Below are 14,844 nucleotides of genomic sequence, written 5' to 3' on the forward strand. Positions count from 1 at the left end.
TCGAAAACCTACCCTTTGATGATTATTGGCTCTGCCTTTGGCAGCTAATGAAACATTTATTTGGTTAGATAAAGCGATTTATTAGTTTGATCTCTACATACTTTGCACGTTCGCATAACGCACACTTTGCACGTTCGCATAACGCACAACATCCATAGGTGCAAGATTGGCTTTGTTACCCTAAAATTAATAAGCCTACATGGTGTGTATGTTTGTAACTATTAAGTTAATTATCTGCTTTTGCTGAATGCAGGCGTGCCAATTTGTAATTGAGCTCAATCAAGTAAGTAGAATAGATGTGGTGATGACACACCCCGACCTGAAAAATCTATTAGGACTCTGAATCGAGCTGTGTTGGTCGAGGTGACAAAGCCATAAGGCGTGATGGAGTGTAAAATGTGAACAAATTTAAAACTAAAAGTGTCTAAGTACACGAGTGTGCCACGAGCGGTTATGGACCCCTTTTCAGACGTGATGCAGAGCAAGAGTAAAATATAGTGAGGTAAAATAATGATTATACCAACACAAAAAGCCACCTATACTAGGAAGTGCCACAAATCGTCGTTGATACGGAAACTTTGCTACTAGAACCTGGAGGGGTGCAAAATAGAAATTGTAAGTGGGCAAAAACAAAGCTTTTGAAAACATCATTTCTCTTCTCAAGTAATAACCCCTCACCATGAAACATGTATACATTCCCAGAAAATAGCATGCATAATATCTATATCTCAAAACCATAATCAGCATAGCAAAACCCCAATAGGCCGTGTCCAACATCTCATCAAAGAATAAGTAATTCAGGTGAAATAAATCCATAAAAAGTAATATGTCGGCCGGATCCACCTATTGTGGCTGCATTCTTCAAATTTAGCTGATTGGTAAGTCGACATAATCTGATACTCTGCACTAACTTCTGAAATGTGCATTTTGGTAAAGATTTGTTGAACAGATATGCCAGATTTTCATTAGAATGGATTTGTCTAACTTCAATAACTTTAGCCTTCTGAAGCTCATGTGCACTGAAAAACTTTGGAGATATGTGTTTAGTCTTATCACCATTAATGAATCATTCATTCATTTGGACAACACATGCTACATTATCTTTATAGATGTCAATTGGATTGTCTGTCTTCAAAGGTAGACCACATGAATTCCAGATATGATGGATCATTGATCTTAACCAGGAACATTCACGACTTACTTCATGTAAAGCAAGTATTTTTTAGTGATTTGAAGATGTAGCAACTAATGTTTACTTTGTTAAGTGCCCCGAGATTGTTGTATATCCATTAGTGAACACATATCCAGTTTGTGAGCGGGCTTTATGCGAATCAGAGAGGAAACTAGCATTTGCATATCTAATAAGGATCTGGTTATTTGTGGATTTTCCTGAGTAGAAAAGACCCATATCTGTTGTCCCACGAAGGTATCACAAAACATCTTTGACTCATTTCCAATGATGAATTGTTAGAGTAGAGTTATACCTTGTTAACAAGTTAACTGAAAAAGTTATATCTTGTCTAGTACATTGCGCTAAGTACAATAAAGCACCTATTGCACTCAAATATGGTACTTCTGGACCAAGGACCATTTCATCATCTTCTTTTGGACAGAATGGATCTTTCTTAATGTCAAAAAACGAACGACCATTGGTGTGCTGAGTGGATAAGCCTTATCCATGCTAAATCGCTTCAGGATTTTTTCAATGTAAGCTGATTGGTGGACCAAAATTCCATTAGCACAATGCTCGATCTACAGGCCGAAACAATATTTTGTTTTCCTAAGGTCTTTCACTTCAAATTCGCTTTTCAGATATTCAGTAGTTTTATTGAGCTCTTCAGGAGTTCCAACTAAGTTCATATCATCAACATATACTGCCAATATAGCAAATCTAGAATTGGATTTCTTGATGAACACACAAGGGAAAATGACATTGTTGATATATCCTTCTTTGATCAAATATTCACTGAGACGATTATACCACATTCATCCAGATTGTTTCAGCCCATACAATGATTGTCTTAATTTGATCAAGAGCATACCTCGTGGTTTGTTAGTTGTTTCAGGCAACTTAAGTCTTTCTGGGACTTTCATGTATATGTCAGTATCTAATTCTCCATATAGATACACAGTGATGACATCCATAAGTCTCATGTCAAGCTTTTCTAAAACCATTAAACTTATTAAGCAATGGAACGTAATTACGTCCATTGCAGGAGAATATGTCTCATCATAATCAATTCCAGGTCTTTGTGAAAAACCTTATGCAACGAGTCGTGCTTTGTATTTTGCTATCTCGTTTTACTCATTGCGTTTTCTTGTGAATACCCATTTGTAACCCACAGGATTTACATCAGGTGGAGTTTGGACTACGGGTCCAAAAACACTTTGCCTTTCTAAGGAATTTAATTCTACTTGGATTGCATCTTTCCACTTAGGCAAATCTTATCTCTGTTTGCATTCATCAACAGAGCAGGGCTCAATATCATCACTTAATATGATTTCAGTGGCTACTGCGAATGCAAACATATCATCGATGATTATTTCATTATGATCCCACAATTCATTTGTACATGCATAATTTATAGAGATTTCTTTGCTTTCATGTACTGTTGTCTTTTCAGGAACATGTGTCTCATCAAGGACATTTTCTTTTTCTGGAAGTACAGAATCATGAATTACTGATTTTTCATTAATTTTCTCTTCCTGAATGATTTCATTTGGATATAGCTTTGCCCTTGTCTTTCTCTTTCGAAAAGCTGAATCTTTTGATCCTGGGGGTCTACCACGCTTCAGGCATGCACCAGATGAATCATTTGCTACCACTTTATTTTATCCAACAAGGACATCAATTCTTGCAGGTGCATTTGCAGCTGGTATATGTGATTTTGCCACTTTCATAGCATCATTAAATGCATCTGGCATTTGATTGGCAATACTTTGAAGATGAACAATCATTTTCACTTCATTTTCATATTGAGTGCTACGTGGATCAAAATGAGACAAGGTGGGTATAACCCATGTCAGCTCTTGCCGTTCTTCTGGAACGATCTTTTCTCCCCCTAACGACGAGAAGACTTTCTCATCAAAGTGACAATCAGCAAAACGAGTTGTAAACATATCACCTGTCAAGGGTTCCAAATATCTAATGATAGATGGTGAATCAAAAACCACATAAATTCCCAGTCTACGTTGAGGTCCCATTTTAGTGCGTTGCGACGGTGTAATAGGCACATAAATACCACAACCAATAACTCGTAAATGTGAAATGTTTGGCTGATGTCCAAACACGAGTTGTACTGAGGAGTATTGGTGGTTGGCTATAGGTCTCAATCGAACTAATGATGTAGCATGTAAGATGGCATGTCCTCATGCAGAAACTAACAATTTTGTTTTCATAAGCAGAGTGCGAGCTATTAACTGAAGCTGCTTGATCAATGCTTCTGCTAAACCATTTTGAGTATAGACATAAAGAACAGGGTGTTCAACATCAATGTCCAATGTCATGCAGTAATCATCAAAGGTTTGAGACGTAAATTCACAAGCATTATCAAGTCGAATTGACTTAATGGGGTAATATGGGAACTGTGCTCACAACTTGATTATCTGAGCAAGAAGTCTCGCAAAAACTACATTCCGAGTAGATAAAAGACAAACATGTGACTATCGGTTATATGCATAAACCAAAACCATAAAATATCGAAATGGTCCACAAGATGGTTGAATAAGTCCATAAATATCCCTTTGAATTCTTTGCAAAAATGATGGGGATTCAGCATCAACCTTTAGTTGTGACGGTCTAATTACTAACTTCCCTTGAGAACAAACCTTACAAGGGTTATCATTTGAGATATCAATGTCTCTGCTTAATAATGGATGTCCATTAGAGTTGGTAATGATCCTACGCATCATGGTGGATCCTGGATGACCCAAACGGTCATGCCAAAGCATGTAATCTTTTGAATCAAAGAACTTCTGGTTCATGATAGCATGTGATTCTATTGTCCTTATGTATCTATAATACAATCCACTCGACAAACCACGCAAGTTCTCCAATATACACTTCTGGGTATCATTAGAGGTAATGCATACATACTTTTCTGCACTTTTCGTTTCAATGTGGTATCCATTTAAACGTATGTCTTTGAAACTTAACAAATTTCGAGTAGATCAAGTAGCATACAATGCACTCTGTATGGACAATATTGTTCCATTTGGAAACATAATCCGGGTTTTCCCTGAACCTTCAATTACATCTGATTGACCTGATATTATTGTTACTCTTACTCTTGTAAGCATCAAGCTTGAGAAATACTTTTGATCACAAAATATTGTTTGTGTGGTTGTGCTGTCTGCAAGACAAATATCTTCAGCATTTCTCATGTTTTGAGAATAACCATAGCTTTTTTCCATGCTTTCTGAGTAAAGGGGATCACGATTAAAAACAACTTAGAAATTTAAATGCCTTTTTTATTGAAATGTGAATTTTTAAACTACAAGTTCAGAATAATAAAAGTACATCAAATATAAATGATTTAGTCGGACCGATACACTCCATTCCTCATTTCCACAATGAAGTCTGAGACATCTAGGTGAGTTGTATTCAACTGTCTTGATAAGTCGCACACTGGATTAGGTATATCCATTGGTCTAGCCTGGTCGAGGAAATTAGTCTCGACACCCTTCTCCTTAATGGAGGTTTGATATAGATCCACCAGATGATTTAGGGTACGACAGATACGCGCCCAATGCTCATCGCCACCACACCTATGGCAGGCTCCATCAGAGTTTCTAGAAGCATTGTTCATACGAGCTTTACCTTTGTGGCAATTTCCATTTTTAAAGCTCGGGCCTGAATTTTGCCTTGGAATCTAGTTGTGAAACTGACCACTATGATTCTTGCTTTTCTTGTTCCACCGGCCTCGCTTATGGCCACGTCCTCGTTTATGATTATCGCCACCAAAGGATGTGGCGTTCACTTCAAGGGAAGCAGCATTCACTTCTGGGAATGGTACAGATCCAGTAGGTCGGGACTGATGATTTTTCATTAGGAGCTCATTGTTTTGTTCAGCTACCAAGAGCACAGATATTAGGTGGTTGTATTCAGTGAAGCCTCGCGCTCTATACTGTTGTTGCAGAAGCATGTTAGAGGCATGAAATGTGCTGAAATTCTTTTCCAGCATATCTTCCTCAGTAATGGTATTCCCACAGAGCTTCATATGAGAGGTAATTCTGAACAACGCAGAATTGTACTTAGCCACTGACTTGAAATCCTAGATCCTTAGGTGAGTCCATTCATAGCGAGCCCTTGGAAGAATCACCATTGTCTAGTGATTGTATCTGTTTCTCAATGCCTTTCAGATAACTAACGGATCTTCAACCGTTAAGTACTCCCTCTTTAGTCCCTCATCAAGATGGCGACGAATAAAGATCGTGGCCTTCGCCCGATCTTGAGAAGATGAGATGTTTTCTTCCCTAATGGTATCTCCAAGATTCCCTGCTTCCAGATAGATCTTGGTATCCAGTACCCAAGTAAGGTAATTCTTCCCAATAATGTCTAGGGCAGCAAAATCGAGCTTTGCCAAGTTCACCATCTTCTTTTCTTTTTGAAAGAAAAATGAGATACGTAAGAACTTGCAATAATTTGTATTCCTGGAGGAATTTAGTGTTAGAATTTCTGGTTCTTACAAATTTTTCATTTTGATCTTCAGGCCAAAATAATAAGCACTCGAAACTTCAGACTCGAGATTTTCATGATTAATGAGAAGGACGATTGTACCGCACCATTCCCGTCGAAACAAGCATAGGATAGGCGATTATTTCGCACCACTTGAACAGCAGGAAAATTTAAATAAGCAAAGTAGTTTAAATATGCAGGGCAGGATAGGTGATTATTCCGCACCACCTAAAATTGTGATAAAATTATGCAAAGCAAGTTGTAATCGATTTGAATATGTAGAGTAAGGTGGACAATTATACCGCACCACCTAAAATTTGTAGTAAAATTAAATCTGCAGCTCAAGATGGGCGATTATATCGCACCATCTTTGATCGCAGTGAAAATTAAATTTGCAGGTCAAGATGGGCGATTGTACCGCACCATCTTTGATTACAGTAAAATTAACATAAATAAACACTAGTTTAGAAACCAGGAACTGCACCAAACAAGAAATCAAAGATATAAGTAACTGTTAAATTTACAACGAGAAGCAAGCATGGTGCTAGCAGTTCATCGCGAGGGTGCATCACGCAGATGAAGCAGAAGAAGAAGAAGAAAATAGGAAAAACCTTAAAGGAAGCATTTTTTTTTTCTTTCTTTCGGTGAAGGGAGATGTGAAGTAGTAGAGAGTCGTGCTGATAACGTATTATAAATAGGCAAAAGTTAGAGAGATAACATTTCTAAGGACAGGAGAGAAGCATGTGCAAAATATAATATTATAACTTTAGTAGCTATAACACAAAAAGGATGACAGATAAAGAGAGGGAAGGATACTGATATTATTTCTCTTGTTTTCTTTTGCAGTGCTTTTGATAACAGACGGAGTGCTCTATTTATAGAGAGACTCCCGTAACTACAACCATCCACAAAACAATGATGATACTTTTGAAAGTATCAAACACTATTCCTAAGTCTTGTTCTTTTTTAGTGGACATTCATTCATCCATCCATCCATCAATTTTACAATAGAAGACCCATATAATGAATGTAAACTAAAAAAAAAAAAAAAAATGAAAAGCTGAAGAATTATGCGAGTTGAACTATAGCCTTATTCTCTTAACTGCACAAAACGGTTGCAAAGAATCAAGATCATGGGACGTAGTCATCAAATACAAATGTAAGATACTTCCTTCAGAACGATTACAAATGACTAATTTATATATCCTATCCCAAGTCTTTAACTTTCTCACAAATTTAAAGCATTCTCAACTATATTCTTCCCCATGCTACTTTCCAACCAATTCCTAAAGAAAATTTCAAATATTTGATGGTCTCTGATGATACATTTCCCATTCCTCTACATGATAAATGAATACATTCTTCGTTACATAACTAAAGGAATGTAATATATCGAACTAATACAACTACTTCTCGAAATATTCGTCATTTATAATATTCGCTAACAGATTCTCCATGCATTAATTGGAGCATAGAAAATACTAGTTAACAAAAGAGGAATTAGATAACTTAAACCATCTCAAAGGAGATGTCATATCTTTAGTAGAATGTCATGTAATCAAATTTGAAGGCAGGAGCAAACTTCAACCGATATGTCAATCCTATGTGGATTATTGACATATGAAAAAAGGTGATGTCAAATAATTTTTAATTATTTTATTGCGTGAATCTCATTAATACACCAATTATAGATCTTGAAAATTTATTTTAATTGATTTCTTTTTAAAATGGATCTTACAAATATTATTTATAACAAGAACATATCGGTTGGAAAAAAAAGAAAATCTGACATTGCCACGTCAGCCATCAAATTAACATTTGACATTTATCTTTTGACATCTCCATTGGAGATGCTCTTACTGTTACAAGTTGATTGAAGACAACGTTATGACAAAACTATAAGAGCATCTCCAAAGGAGATGTCAAAATCCTAGGTTGAATGTCACTGTGCATATTTGACATCAAAAATCTTTCCAACCGAAGTGTTATTTGCTGACTGGATTTGAAGGTTTTGTGATTTGGAGTCAAATTTGACATCAATGTCAAATTTATTTTTAATTCATTGTAATGGTGTGCCTTTATTCCACTAGCATTTCAACCAATAAAAATTTTGTTTCAACAATTTTTAATAATTACAATCATTTAAAATTCTATTTAAATAATAAAATAATATTCGACAATTCGGTTGAAAAAGTACAAAATATGACATAAGACTTCAGATTGCCACATAAGCCATCAATTGTAATTTGACTCTTATGCAACCTAAAAACGTCTCCAAACTGTAAAAGATAAAAGGTATGCATACAAGTTAATTTGGCGGTTGAGGTTTGCATGAATGAAATGTCTTAAAGATAAAATTTTCCATGTGTCATAGTGCTTACATTTCAATAGGCATCCATCTCTTCAAATTCAACGATTGATGAAATCCAAGCACTGCAAATTTCGGACTCACACAAACCGTTATATATTTGTACTTTCAACTTTCAAGATACATGACGGGAAGAATAATGGAACATTTAGACAACTAAAGAATAGAAGAGTTTTTTCAAGATAATCACTCTTTTATTTTTCACTGGTGGATTTTCAAGATGATCACTCTTATTTTTCACTGCTGGATGCGCTAAGTTTATGTAACTCAAAGCAGCTTTTGAAAGGGCTTAAATCTAATGAAAAGATGCAACATGCATCTTGTATAATACAACAACTAGTAGGAGAAAGTGATGACACCGTTTGTAGTGCATAATGAGATTTTTGGAATTCTAATAGTAGTTCAATACACACACTTTCAAAAGTATATAGTAGTACTATAAATTCAACATATACATATACATATATATATATTTATATAATTTGACACACACATATGTAATAAAAAAAAAAATGCTTGATATATGTAAAAATTCATGCAAAATAATTTACCTATAAAAAAATGTTATTTGGTTCAAATAGTGCGCCTACTTTTAAAATTTTAAAATGTTAGATTGCTTAAAAAAAGCAACATAATTTACTTAATATATGTAAAATACATGCAAAATAATTTACCTACATAATAAAACAATATTATTTTATACAATACTAATTTTCCTATTATTTGTATATATAATAATAAAATATGCCCAATAAATATATATATGATGATACATACAAAATAAAATACCTAGATAACAAAGAAATGTTATTTGATTCAAAATTCATTTACTTACCCGACAAAACAATGTTATTTGATTAAAATTAATTTACCTAGTATTTGTACATATATCTTATAATAATAAAATGTGCCAAATATATATATATATATATATATATATATATATAATATTACATGGAAAATAAATTGCCTACAAATGAAGGAATGTTATTTGATTAAATATTAATTTACCTACAAAATATAAGTTATTTGCTAATCATAAATTTACATATAGGTAAATTAATTAGTGTAATAATTTTTTTATTGACTTTATTAAGCAAGTCTTATTACATATATTAGGTATGCTTTACTGTTATTACATATTAGGCAATGAATTTATAACATTTTTTTTTATTTTTGCAAAATCATTAATTCTCCTTTACCATCCGCGAGGAATTAATTGTATACATCAAATAGGGGTAGTTTAGGCATCCAAAAACTTTTAAATGTGTAAAGTCAAACATAATTAATGAATTTGTTGATGTGGAATCTAGTTAATAGGTTTTGTTTAAGTAAAAATCTTATGTCGGGTTTTATGTGGAGACAATTGAGTTTTAGAAGCTAAAAACATATTTTCAGTTTTGTTTTTTGAACTTTGTGGCTTACTTTTAACCATTAAAAAAAATTAACAAGTGAGATGCCGCGTTGTAATTGATTATATATTGATTATATATGTACTGCAATTCGTTTAGTCCGTTATTAGTATATTGGTCCCTTACATACTCCGCATCCCTTTAAGTTTGCGGTTCGTAATAGTTTCTCCTCTTTTTTTTTTGTTTTTTTTTTTTTATTAAACAAACGATAGTATTTACACTAAGGGAAAGGCGAGCTGAACCTTAAAATGGGCTAGCAATAATGTGGTTCAATTTAGCATTTGACGAGAATCGAACTTAAAACCTCTCACCTACAAATAAAGAAGAATGTCACTATACTGTAATACTAAATGACCTCTACTTTATAAAAGTTGAATTAAATGATCCTCTAAGTTACAAGCGTTACATTATTGATCCCCCAGTTTGTGTAACCTTTATGACAATTTTATTTGTCAAGGTAAAACTGTCAACAAATTTTTTACTAACGTACGTGGTCGCTTGCAACTAAGGAAGAAAGGATATAAATTTTTTTTCCTTACCCGTCCATTCATTCGACTTCAGGAATCCGAAACATAATTAACTAATTGTACCCTTTAACTATTAATTAGATGTTCATTCAACAGTAATTCTCTTAAACTCTTTTTTGGTTACGAACTCCTTTACTTTTGAATAGAGTCTCTATAAAAGAATGAAAAAAGAACCGATCTTATAGTTCTTTACTGAGTTAATCCTCTCTAATCTGAAATTTGTGCTTGATAAGGGAAAAAGGCACTGAGGCATATATTACAAAAGTAATTTATCAAATATCAACCATGTCATCCATCTTTATTATAACAGGTGTGGCCATCAACATAAAACATTTCTCCGAACTCACAATCCTCAATGTGGACATCCACACTTAGTCAAGAATTGAAGCTGTCTTCATTTAACCGTAGTTTTGATCAGAGACCAACCTACCCTGTCATCTAGTCCATTAGTTAACAAGAAATTGTTTTGATGAAGGGAAGTGTCGAGGAAAAAGTAATGGACCGCCAAAAATATTCCCTATTGGAGATAGAATCATCAAGTACTTCTGAGATGAAGAAAATAGCGACTGACTTTTTATCAAGAGTGTGGATAGAGTCCAAGAAACTATGGCACATTGTAGGTCCTGATATCATTAACCGCTTGGCTGGCTACTCCATGACTGTCATCACCCAAGCCTTTGCTGGCCACCTTGGCGATGTTGAACTTGCTTCCATTTCCATCGCAAACAATATCATTGTTGGCTTTGGTTATGGTCTCTTGGTATACATATCAAACACTTACTCTCTTGTATATTTTGTTGGTTATTTCACAGATAGACATTGAAAATATATACAGTTGGCTTTTTTTACTCTTGACATTTATATGTATATATGTATAAAATATATTATGATATGGGTTAATTACATTCTTCTATTTGTTTTAGTCTGATTTCAATAATGTTTCTTGGAACCTTAATCATAATACTCGGTAATTTGCCGAAATTGATAACAAAAGGGAAAATATTTGGCTTCTTATAAGAAGTTTTTCCTCCATATGCACATAAGCAAACGAAAACAACAAAAGTTATTGCATGTGTAATGAGTCAGTATTGTGTAGGTATGTGATTTCCACACTCCCCTTCTCTTCCTGTGCACTTCTCCCGGTTTGTTTCCCCCCTTCTATCCCTTGAATACAATAAATCAGAGGAGAAGGGACTAAAAATAAGGAGATTAGTGCAGAACGAGAAAATAAGAGTGTAAAATCACTATCCTTTTGTTGACGTGTCATCTTGTGAATTGCATAATTGAAGGATTAGCTCCTCACTCGTAAGGATCTGACTCATGAACAAAATCGTAATTGTAAACTATATATTTTTTGTTTTGGCAATCAATTAGTTGGGGATGGCAAGCGCTCTAGCCACTCTATGTGGGCAGACTTTTGGTGCCAAAAAGTACCACATGCTGGGCATATACATGCAAAGGTCATGGATTGTGCTGTTTTCGTGCTGCATTCTTCTGTTGCCTGTGTACCTATACGCGTCTCCGATTCTGAAACTAATTGGACAGTCTGATGAGGTGGCGGAGCAGTCTGGGGCGGTGGCTTTGTGGCTCATACCCTTGCACTTCAGCTATGCATTTCAGTTCCCATTGCAGAGGTTCTTGCAGTGCCAGCTCAAGAATTTTGTGACCTTGTGGGTTTCGTTGGCGGTTTTGGTGCTTCATTCAGTAACAACTTGGGTTTTGGTGAGTGTGTTGGATTTTGGAGTTGTGGGTGCTGCCATTGCTCTGGATATCTCATGCTGGGCTTGCGGTTTGGGGCTGTTTTGGTATGTTGTGTCTGGTGGTTGTCCATTGAGTTGGGTTGGTTTCTCAATACAAGCATTTTCTGGGATTTGGGAATTTGCCAAATATTCTGCTGCTTCTGGGGTCCTGCTGTGGTACTAAATTTCTTCCTTAATTTGCTCTTTTTATTTTTATTTTTCTTGCACATATACATTTGTACCATACTTAACAGTCAGACACTTTTTAGCCAACTTTTGTTTGTTCTTATTTTTCTTTGAAGCTTGGAATTCTGGAGCTATAAAATCCTTATACTGATGACTGGGTTCTTAGAGGAATCAACTCTTGCTGTGGATGCCTTGTCAATATGGTAAGTGTATTAAGGTTCCACATCATTAGTTAGATGATTAGTTAAATGATTGTACAAGTCAGCAATATAGTAAGTTTGTTAGTATTTGGTTAGAGTAGTTAGGTTTTCTCTTATAAAAACAGAATTGTGTAATATTTCTTTTTTAATTAACACAAATCTCATATTTCTCTCTCCAAACTCTCTGTGTTCATCTTTCTTCTGATTTACTCTTCAATTCACTAATTTTTCAAATATAGTTAATAAGAAGATGCGTGTGTAAGACATTACGAGACTTTTTCAAAAGTGAAACCTAACTACAGGGACTTCAATACATCAAAACCTTATAAGGACTTAGACCTTAAAACTCAAGATTACAAGGATCTATCTGAAAAGTACAAAGTTGTCCATTTGATAACCATTTTACTTTTGTGCTTCAAATATGAAAGGAAGTATATAGGGGAAATTAGAGATGAAGAAGGACGATGAGATATGCATGCGAAGAAAAAAGGAAAAATGAATGAAAGCAAAATCTTGAAATTAAAACTTTGGTTTTTTATTTTTAATTTTAGGTTTTCATTATGTCTTTCCTTGTATATCTTCCCATATTTCCCAGTCGTTCATCCACTTTTCTTCATCCTCATTTCTTCCATATATTTTTCCTTTGTCGCTAACACAAAATGTAAAACTCAAAATAAAAATTAAATTGTTAACAAAGCAGACTTAAATTGGTCGTTTGCCATTCTGATTATTGGTTTGATTACATCTTGCAGCACGACTATAAATGTATGGGACCTCATGATTCATTTGGCTTTCTTGGTTGGCACGGCGTACGTACCATATTTATCATGTCTTTCAGTCATGTAATTCTTGGTTGTGACATTATTTACTTACGCACTGTAATGCATTTCTAGCATGTAATTCTTCAAGAGTCTTCTGAAATTCTTGTCATGAAACTCACAGAGTTAGGGTGGCAAATGAGCTGGGATCCGGAAATGGGAAGGCAGCTAAATTTGCACAACAGGTTTCAATGGCACAATCTGCTTCAATCGGTCTATGCTTATGTGTACTTGTTATCATGTTCCATCACAAGTTCGCCCACGTATTCACTTCGAGTCCTGATGTCATCGAAGCAGTTGATCAAATGTCGTATCTCTTGGCCGTAACAGTTCTACTTAACAGTGTTCAATCCGTCTTGGCAGGTTAACTTTGATCCTTCATCAAGTTTTTAAAAGTAAATTGGTGGTAGAATAATTAACCTTAATACTGGTATCACATGGTCAATTCTATACTCTCTATATACAGTAGTGCTTCTGTTTTTCTTTCAAATCCATCTTTGTATATTCACAGGAGTGGTGGTGGGGTCAGGATGGCAAGCATGGGTGGCATATATAAGTCTTTTCTCCTACTACATTTTTGGGCTCCCACTTGCATTTGTAATGGGATCGGCTCTCCACTTCGGTGTTTCGGTATGTTTCATTCTCGAAGTTACACAGAATGTTCTCTCCTCGAATGATTTCTTTTACATCCTCAAGCAGTGGAAAATATTCGAATTCGAAATTTTTTTGCAACATTGAAAAGAAGTCATTAGACAAAGTGATTTGATTTCTCCTATAGAATGAGCATTGTTACCAGATCAGGATCCTCTCCTGATCTTTGTATGGGGATCCTCATGACCAAGTAGTGTGGGTCGTTGGATGAAAATCCAACGGCTATAATTATTATAATTTTAAAGGACCTCCCTGTTTGTAGCCGTTGGATTTTCATTCAACGGCCCACACTTCTTGGTCATGAGGATCCCCATACAAAGATCAGGAGAGGATCTTGATCCATTGTTACCCCCATCATTCATCATTTTAATGTACGGCAAAATGTAAAAAATGTGTTACTACTATTCCAATTCATGTGTTACTACTTACAATAAAATCTCAAAGGATCAACTAATTGATTAAATTTTATATGGAAAACAGGGTATATGGGGTGGGATGATCTTTGGTGGAACTGCTGTGCAAACAGCGATATTGGCCATCGTGACATTAAGACATGATTGGGAAATGGAGGTATGGTTTAATAAACATAAGAATTTCGGGTTATTTATCCTGCTTCTTTAAGTATACAAGTCAAAGTTACACTGTTGTAATCCAAGTCCAACAATGGTTTTGATCAATTATATGCAGGCTCAGAAGGCTATGCAGCGTGTGAACAACTGGTCGACTTCTAACCGAGACAATAAATTAGAGGAACATAAATAAAATGGAATAAATCCACTTTTTGTTATATTTGGATAATCGGATTTACAATTTCTGTAAAATTCGTAAGTGGTCAAGCAATGGTGCTTTTTACCTGCTAAAGATCTTAAACAATGATGGCCTCGAACTGCTAGATCTTAAACAATGGTGGTTTTTACCTGCTAGGTCTTGTTTTTATAGGCTTTTCTCTACGTACACTACAATCATCAGTATTTAAAAATTCAAGGATGACTTTTTCTTCTCCGGCTGAGAACAATGCATTGGTACCTAATAGAATTGAAAATTCAAGTTTCTTTTCTTTTCATATTATAGATAGGTACTCTTAGAAAATATGACCAGATTGCCCACTGTGTGACAAAATGATCAAATAGAAAAAAATTAAACAATTAGAGAAAAAATTAGAAATACTGACAAACTTGAAAATTGAGACTTGCATAAATGCAATGTTATCAAGACAGAATTTCTTCCTTACTCTTATGCTTATAATTCGGTAGGAGACCGTCTCCT

At 34.8% G+C, this 14,844-nt stretch overlaps 1 protein-coding gene across 1 annotated transcript; it reads left to right on the plus strand.

The window, feature by feature from the left end:
* The first annotated feature begins 9,634 nt into the window (after window positions 1-9,634).
* Window positions 9,635-14,479, plus strand: LOC137717144 (protein DETOXIFICATION 27-like). Its single transcript, XM_088699190.1, has 7 exons — window positions 9,635-11,900; window positions 12,026-12,112; window positions 12,862-12,918; window positions 13,052-13,290; window positions 13,439-13,557; window positions 14,059-14,148; window positions 14,266-14,479. The coding sequence occupies exons 1-7, from the start codon at window positions 11,365-11,367 to the stop codon at window positions 14,338-14,340; spliced, it is 1,203 nt and encodes a 400-aa protein (XP_088555316.1). The 5' UTR covers window positions 9,635-11,364; the 3' UTR covers window positions 14,341-14,479.
* The last annotated feature ends 365 nt before the right edge of the window (window positions 14,480-14,844 follow it).

Source organism: Pyrus communis, chromosome 8, assembly GCF_041283825.1.
Source record: "Pyrus communis isolate YQ-2024b chromosome 8, ASM4128382v1, whole genome shotgun sequence".
Lineage (NCBI taxonomy): Eukaryota > Viridiplantae > Streptophyta > Magnoliopsida > Rosales > Rosaceae > Pyrus > Pyrus communis.

What these genes read in the sequence shown, in the direction of transcription:
- LOC137717144 (XM_088699190.1), top strand. Translation starts at nt 11,365, where the DNA reads ATGGCAAGCGCTCTAGCCACTCTATGTGGGCAGACTTTTGGTGCCAAA. An exon ending in GTGGATGCCTTGTCAATATG is followed by an intron (nt 12,113 to 12,861) that starts GTAAGTGTATTA and finishes TACATCTTGCAG; the next exon opens with CACGACTATAAATGTATGGG. An exon ending in GCTTTCTTGGTTGGCACGGC is followed by an intron (nt 12,919 to 13,051) that starts GTACGTACCATA and finishes TGAAACTCACAG; the next exon opens with AGTTAGGGTGGCAAATGAGC.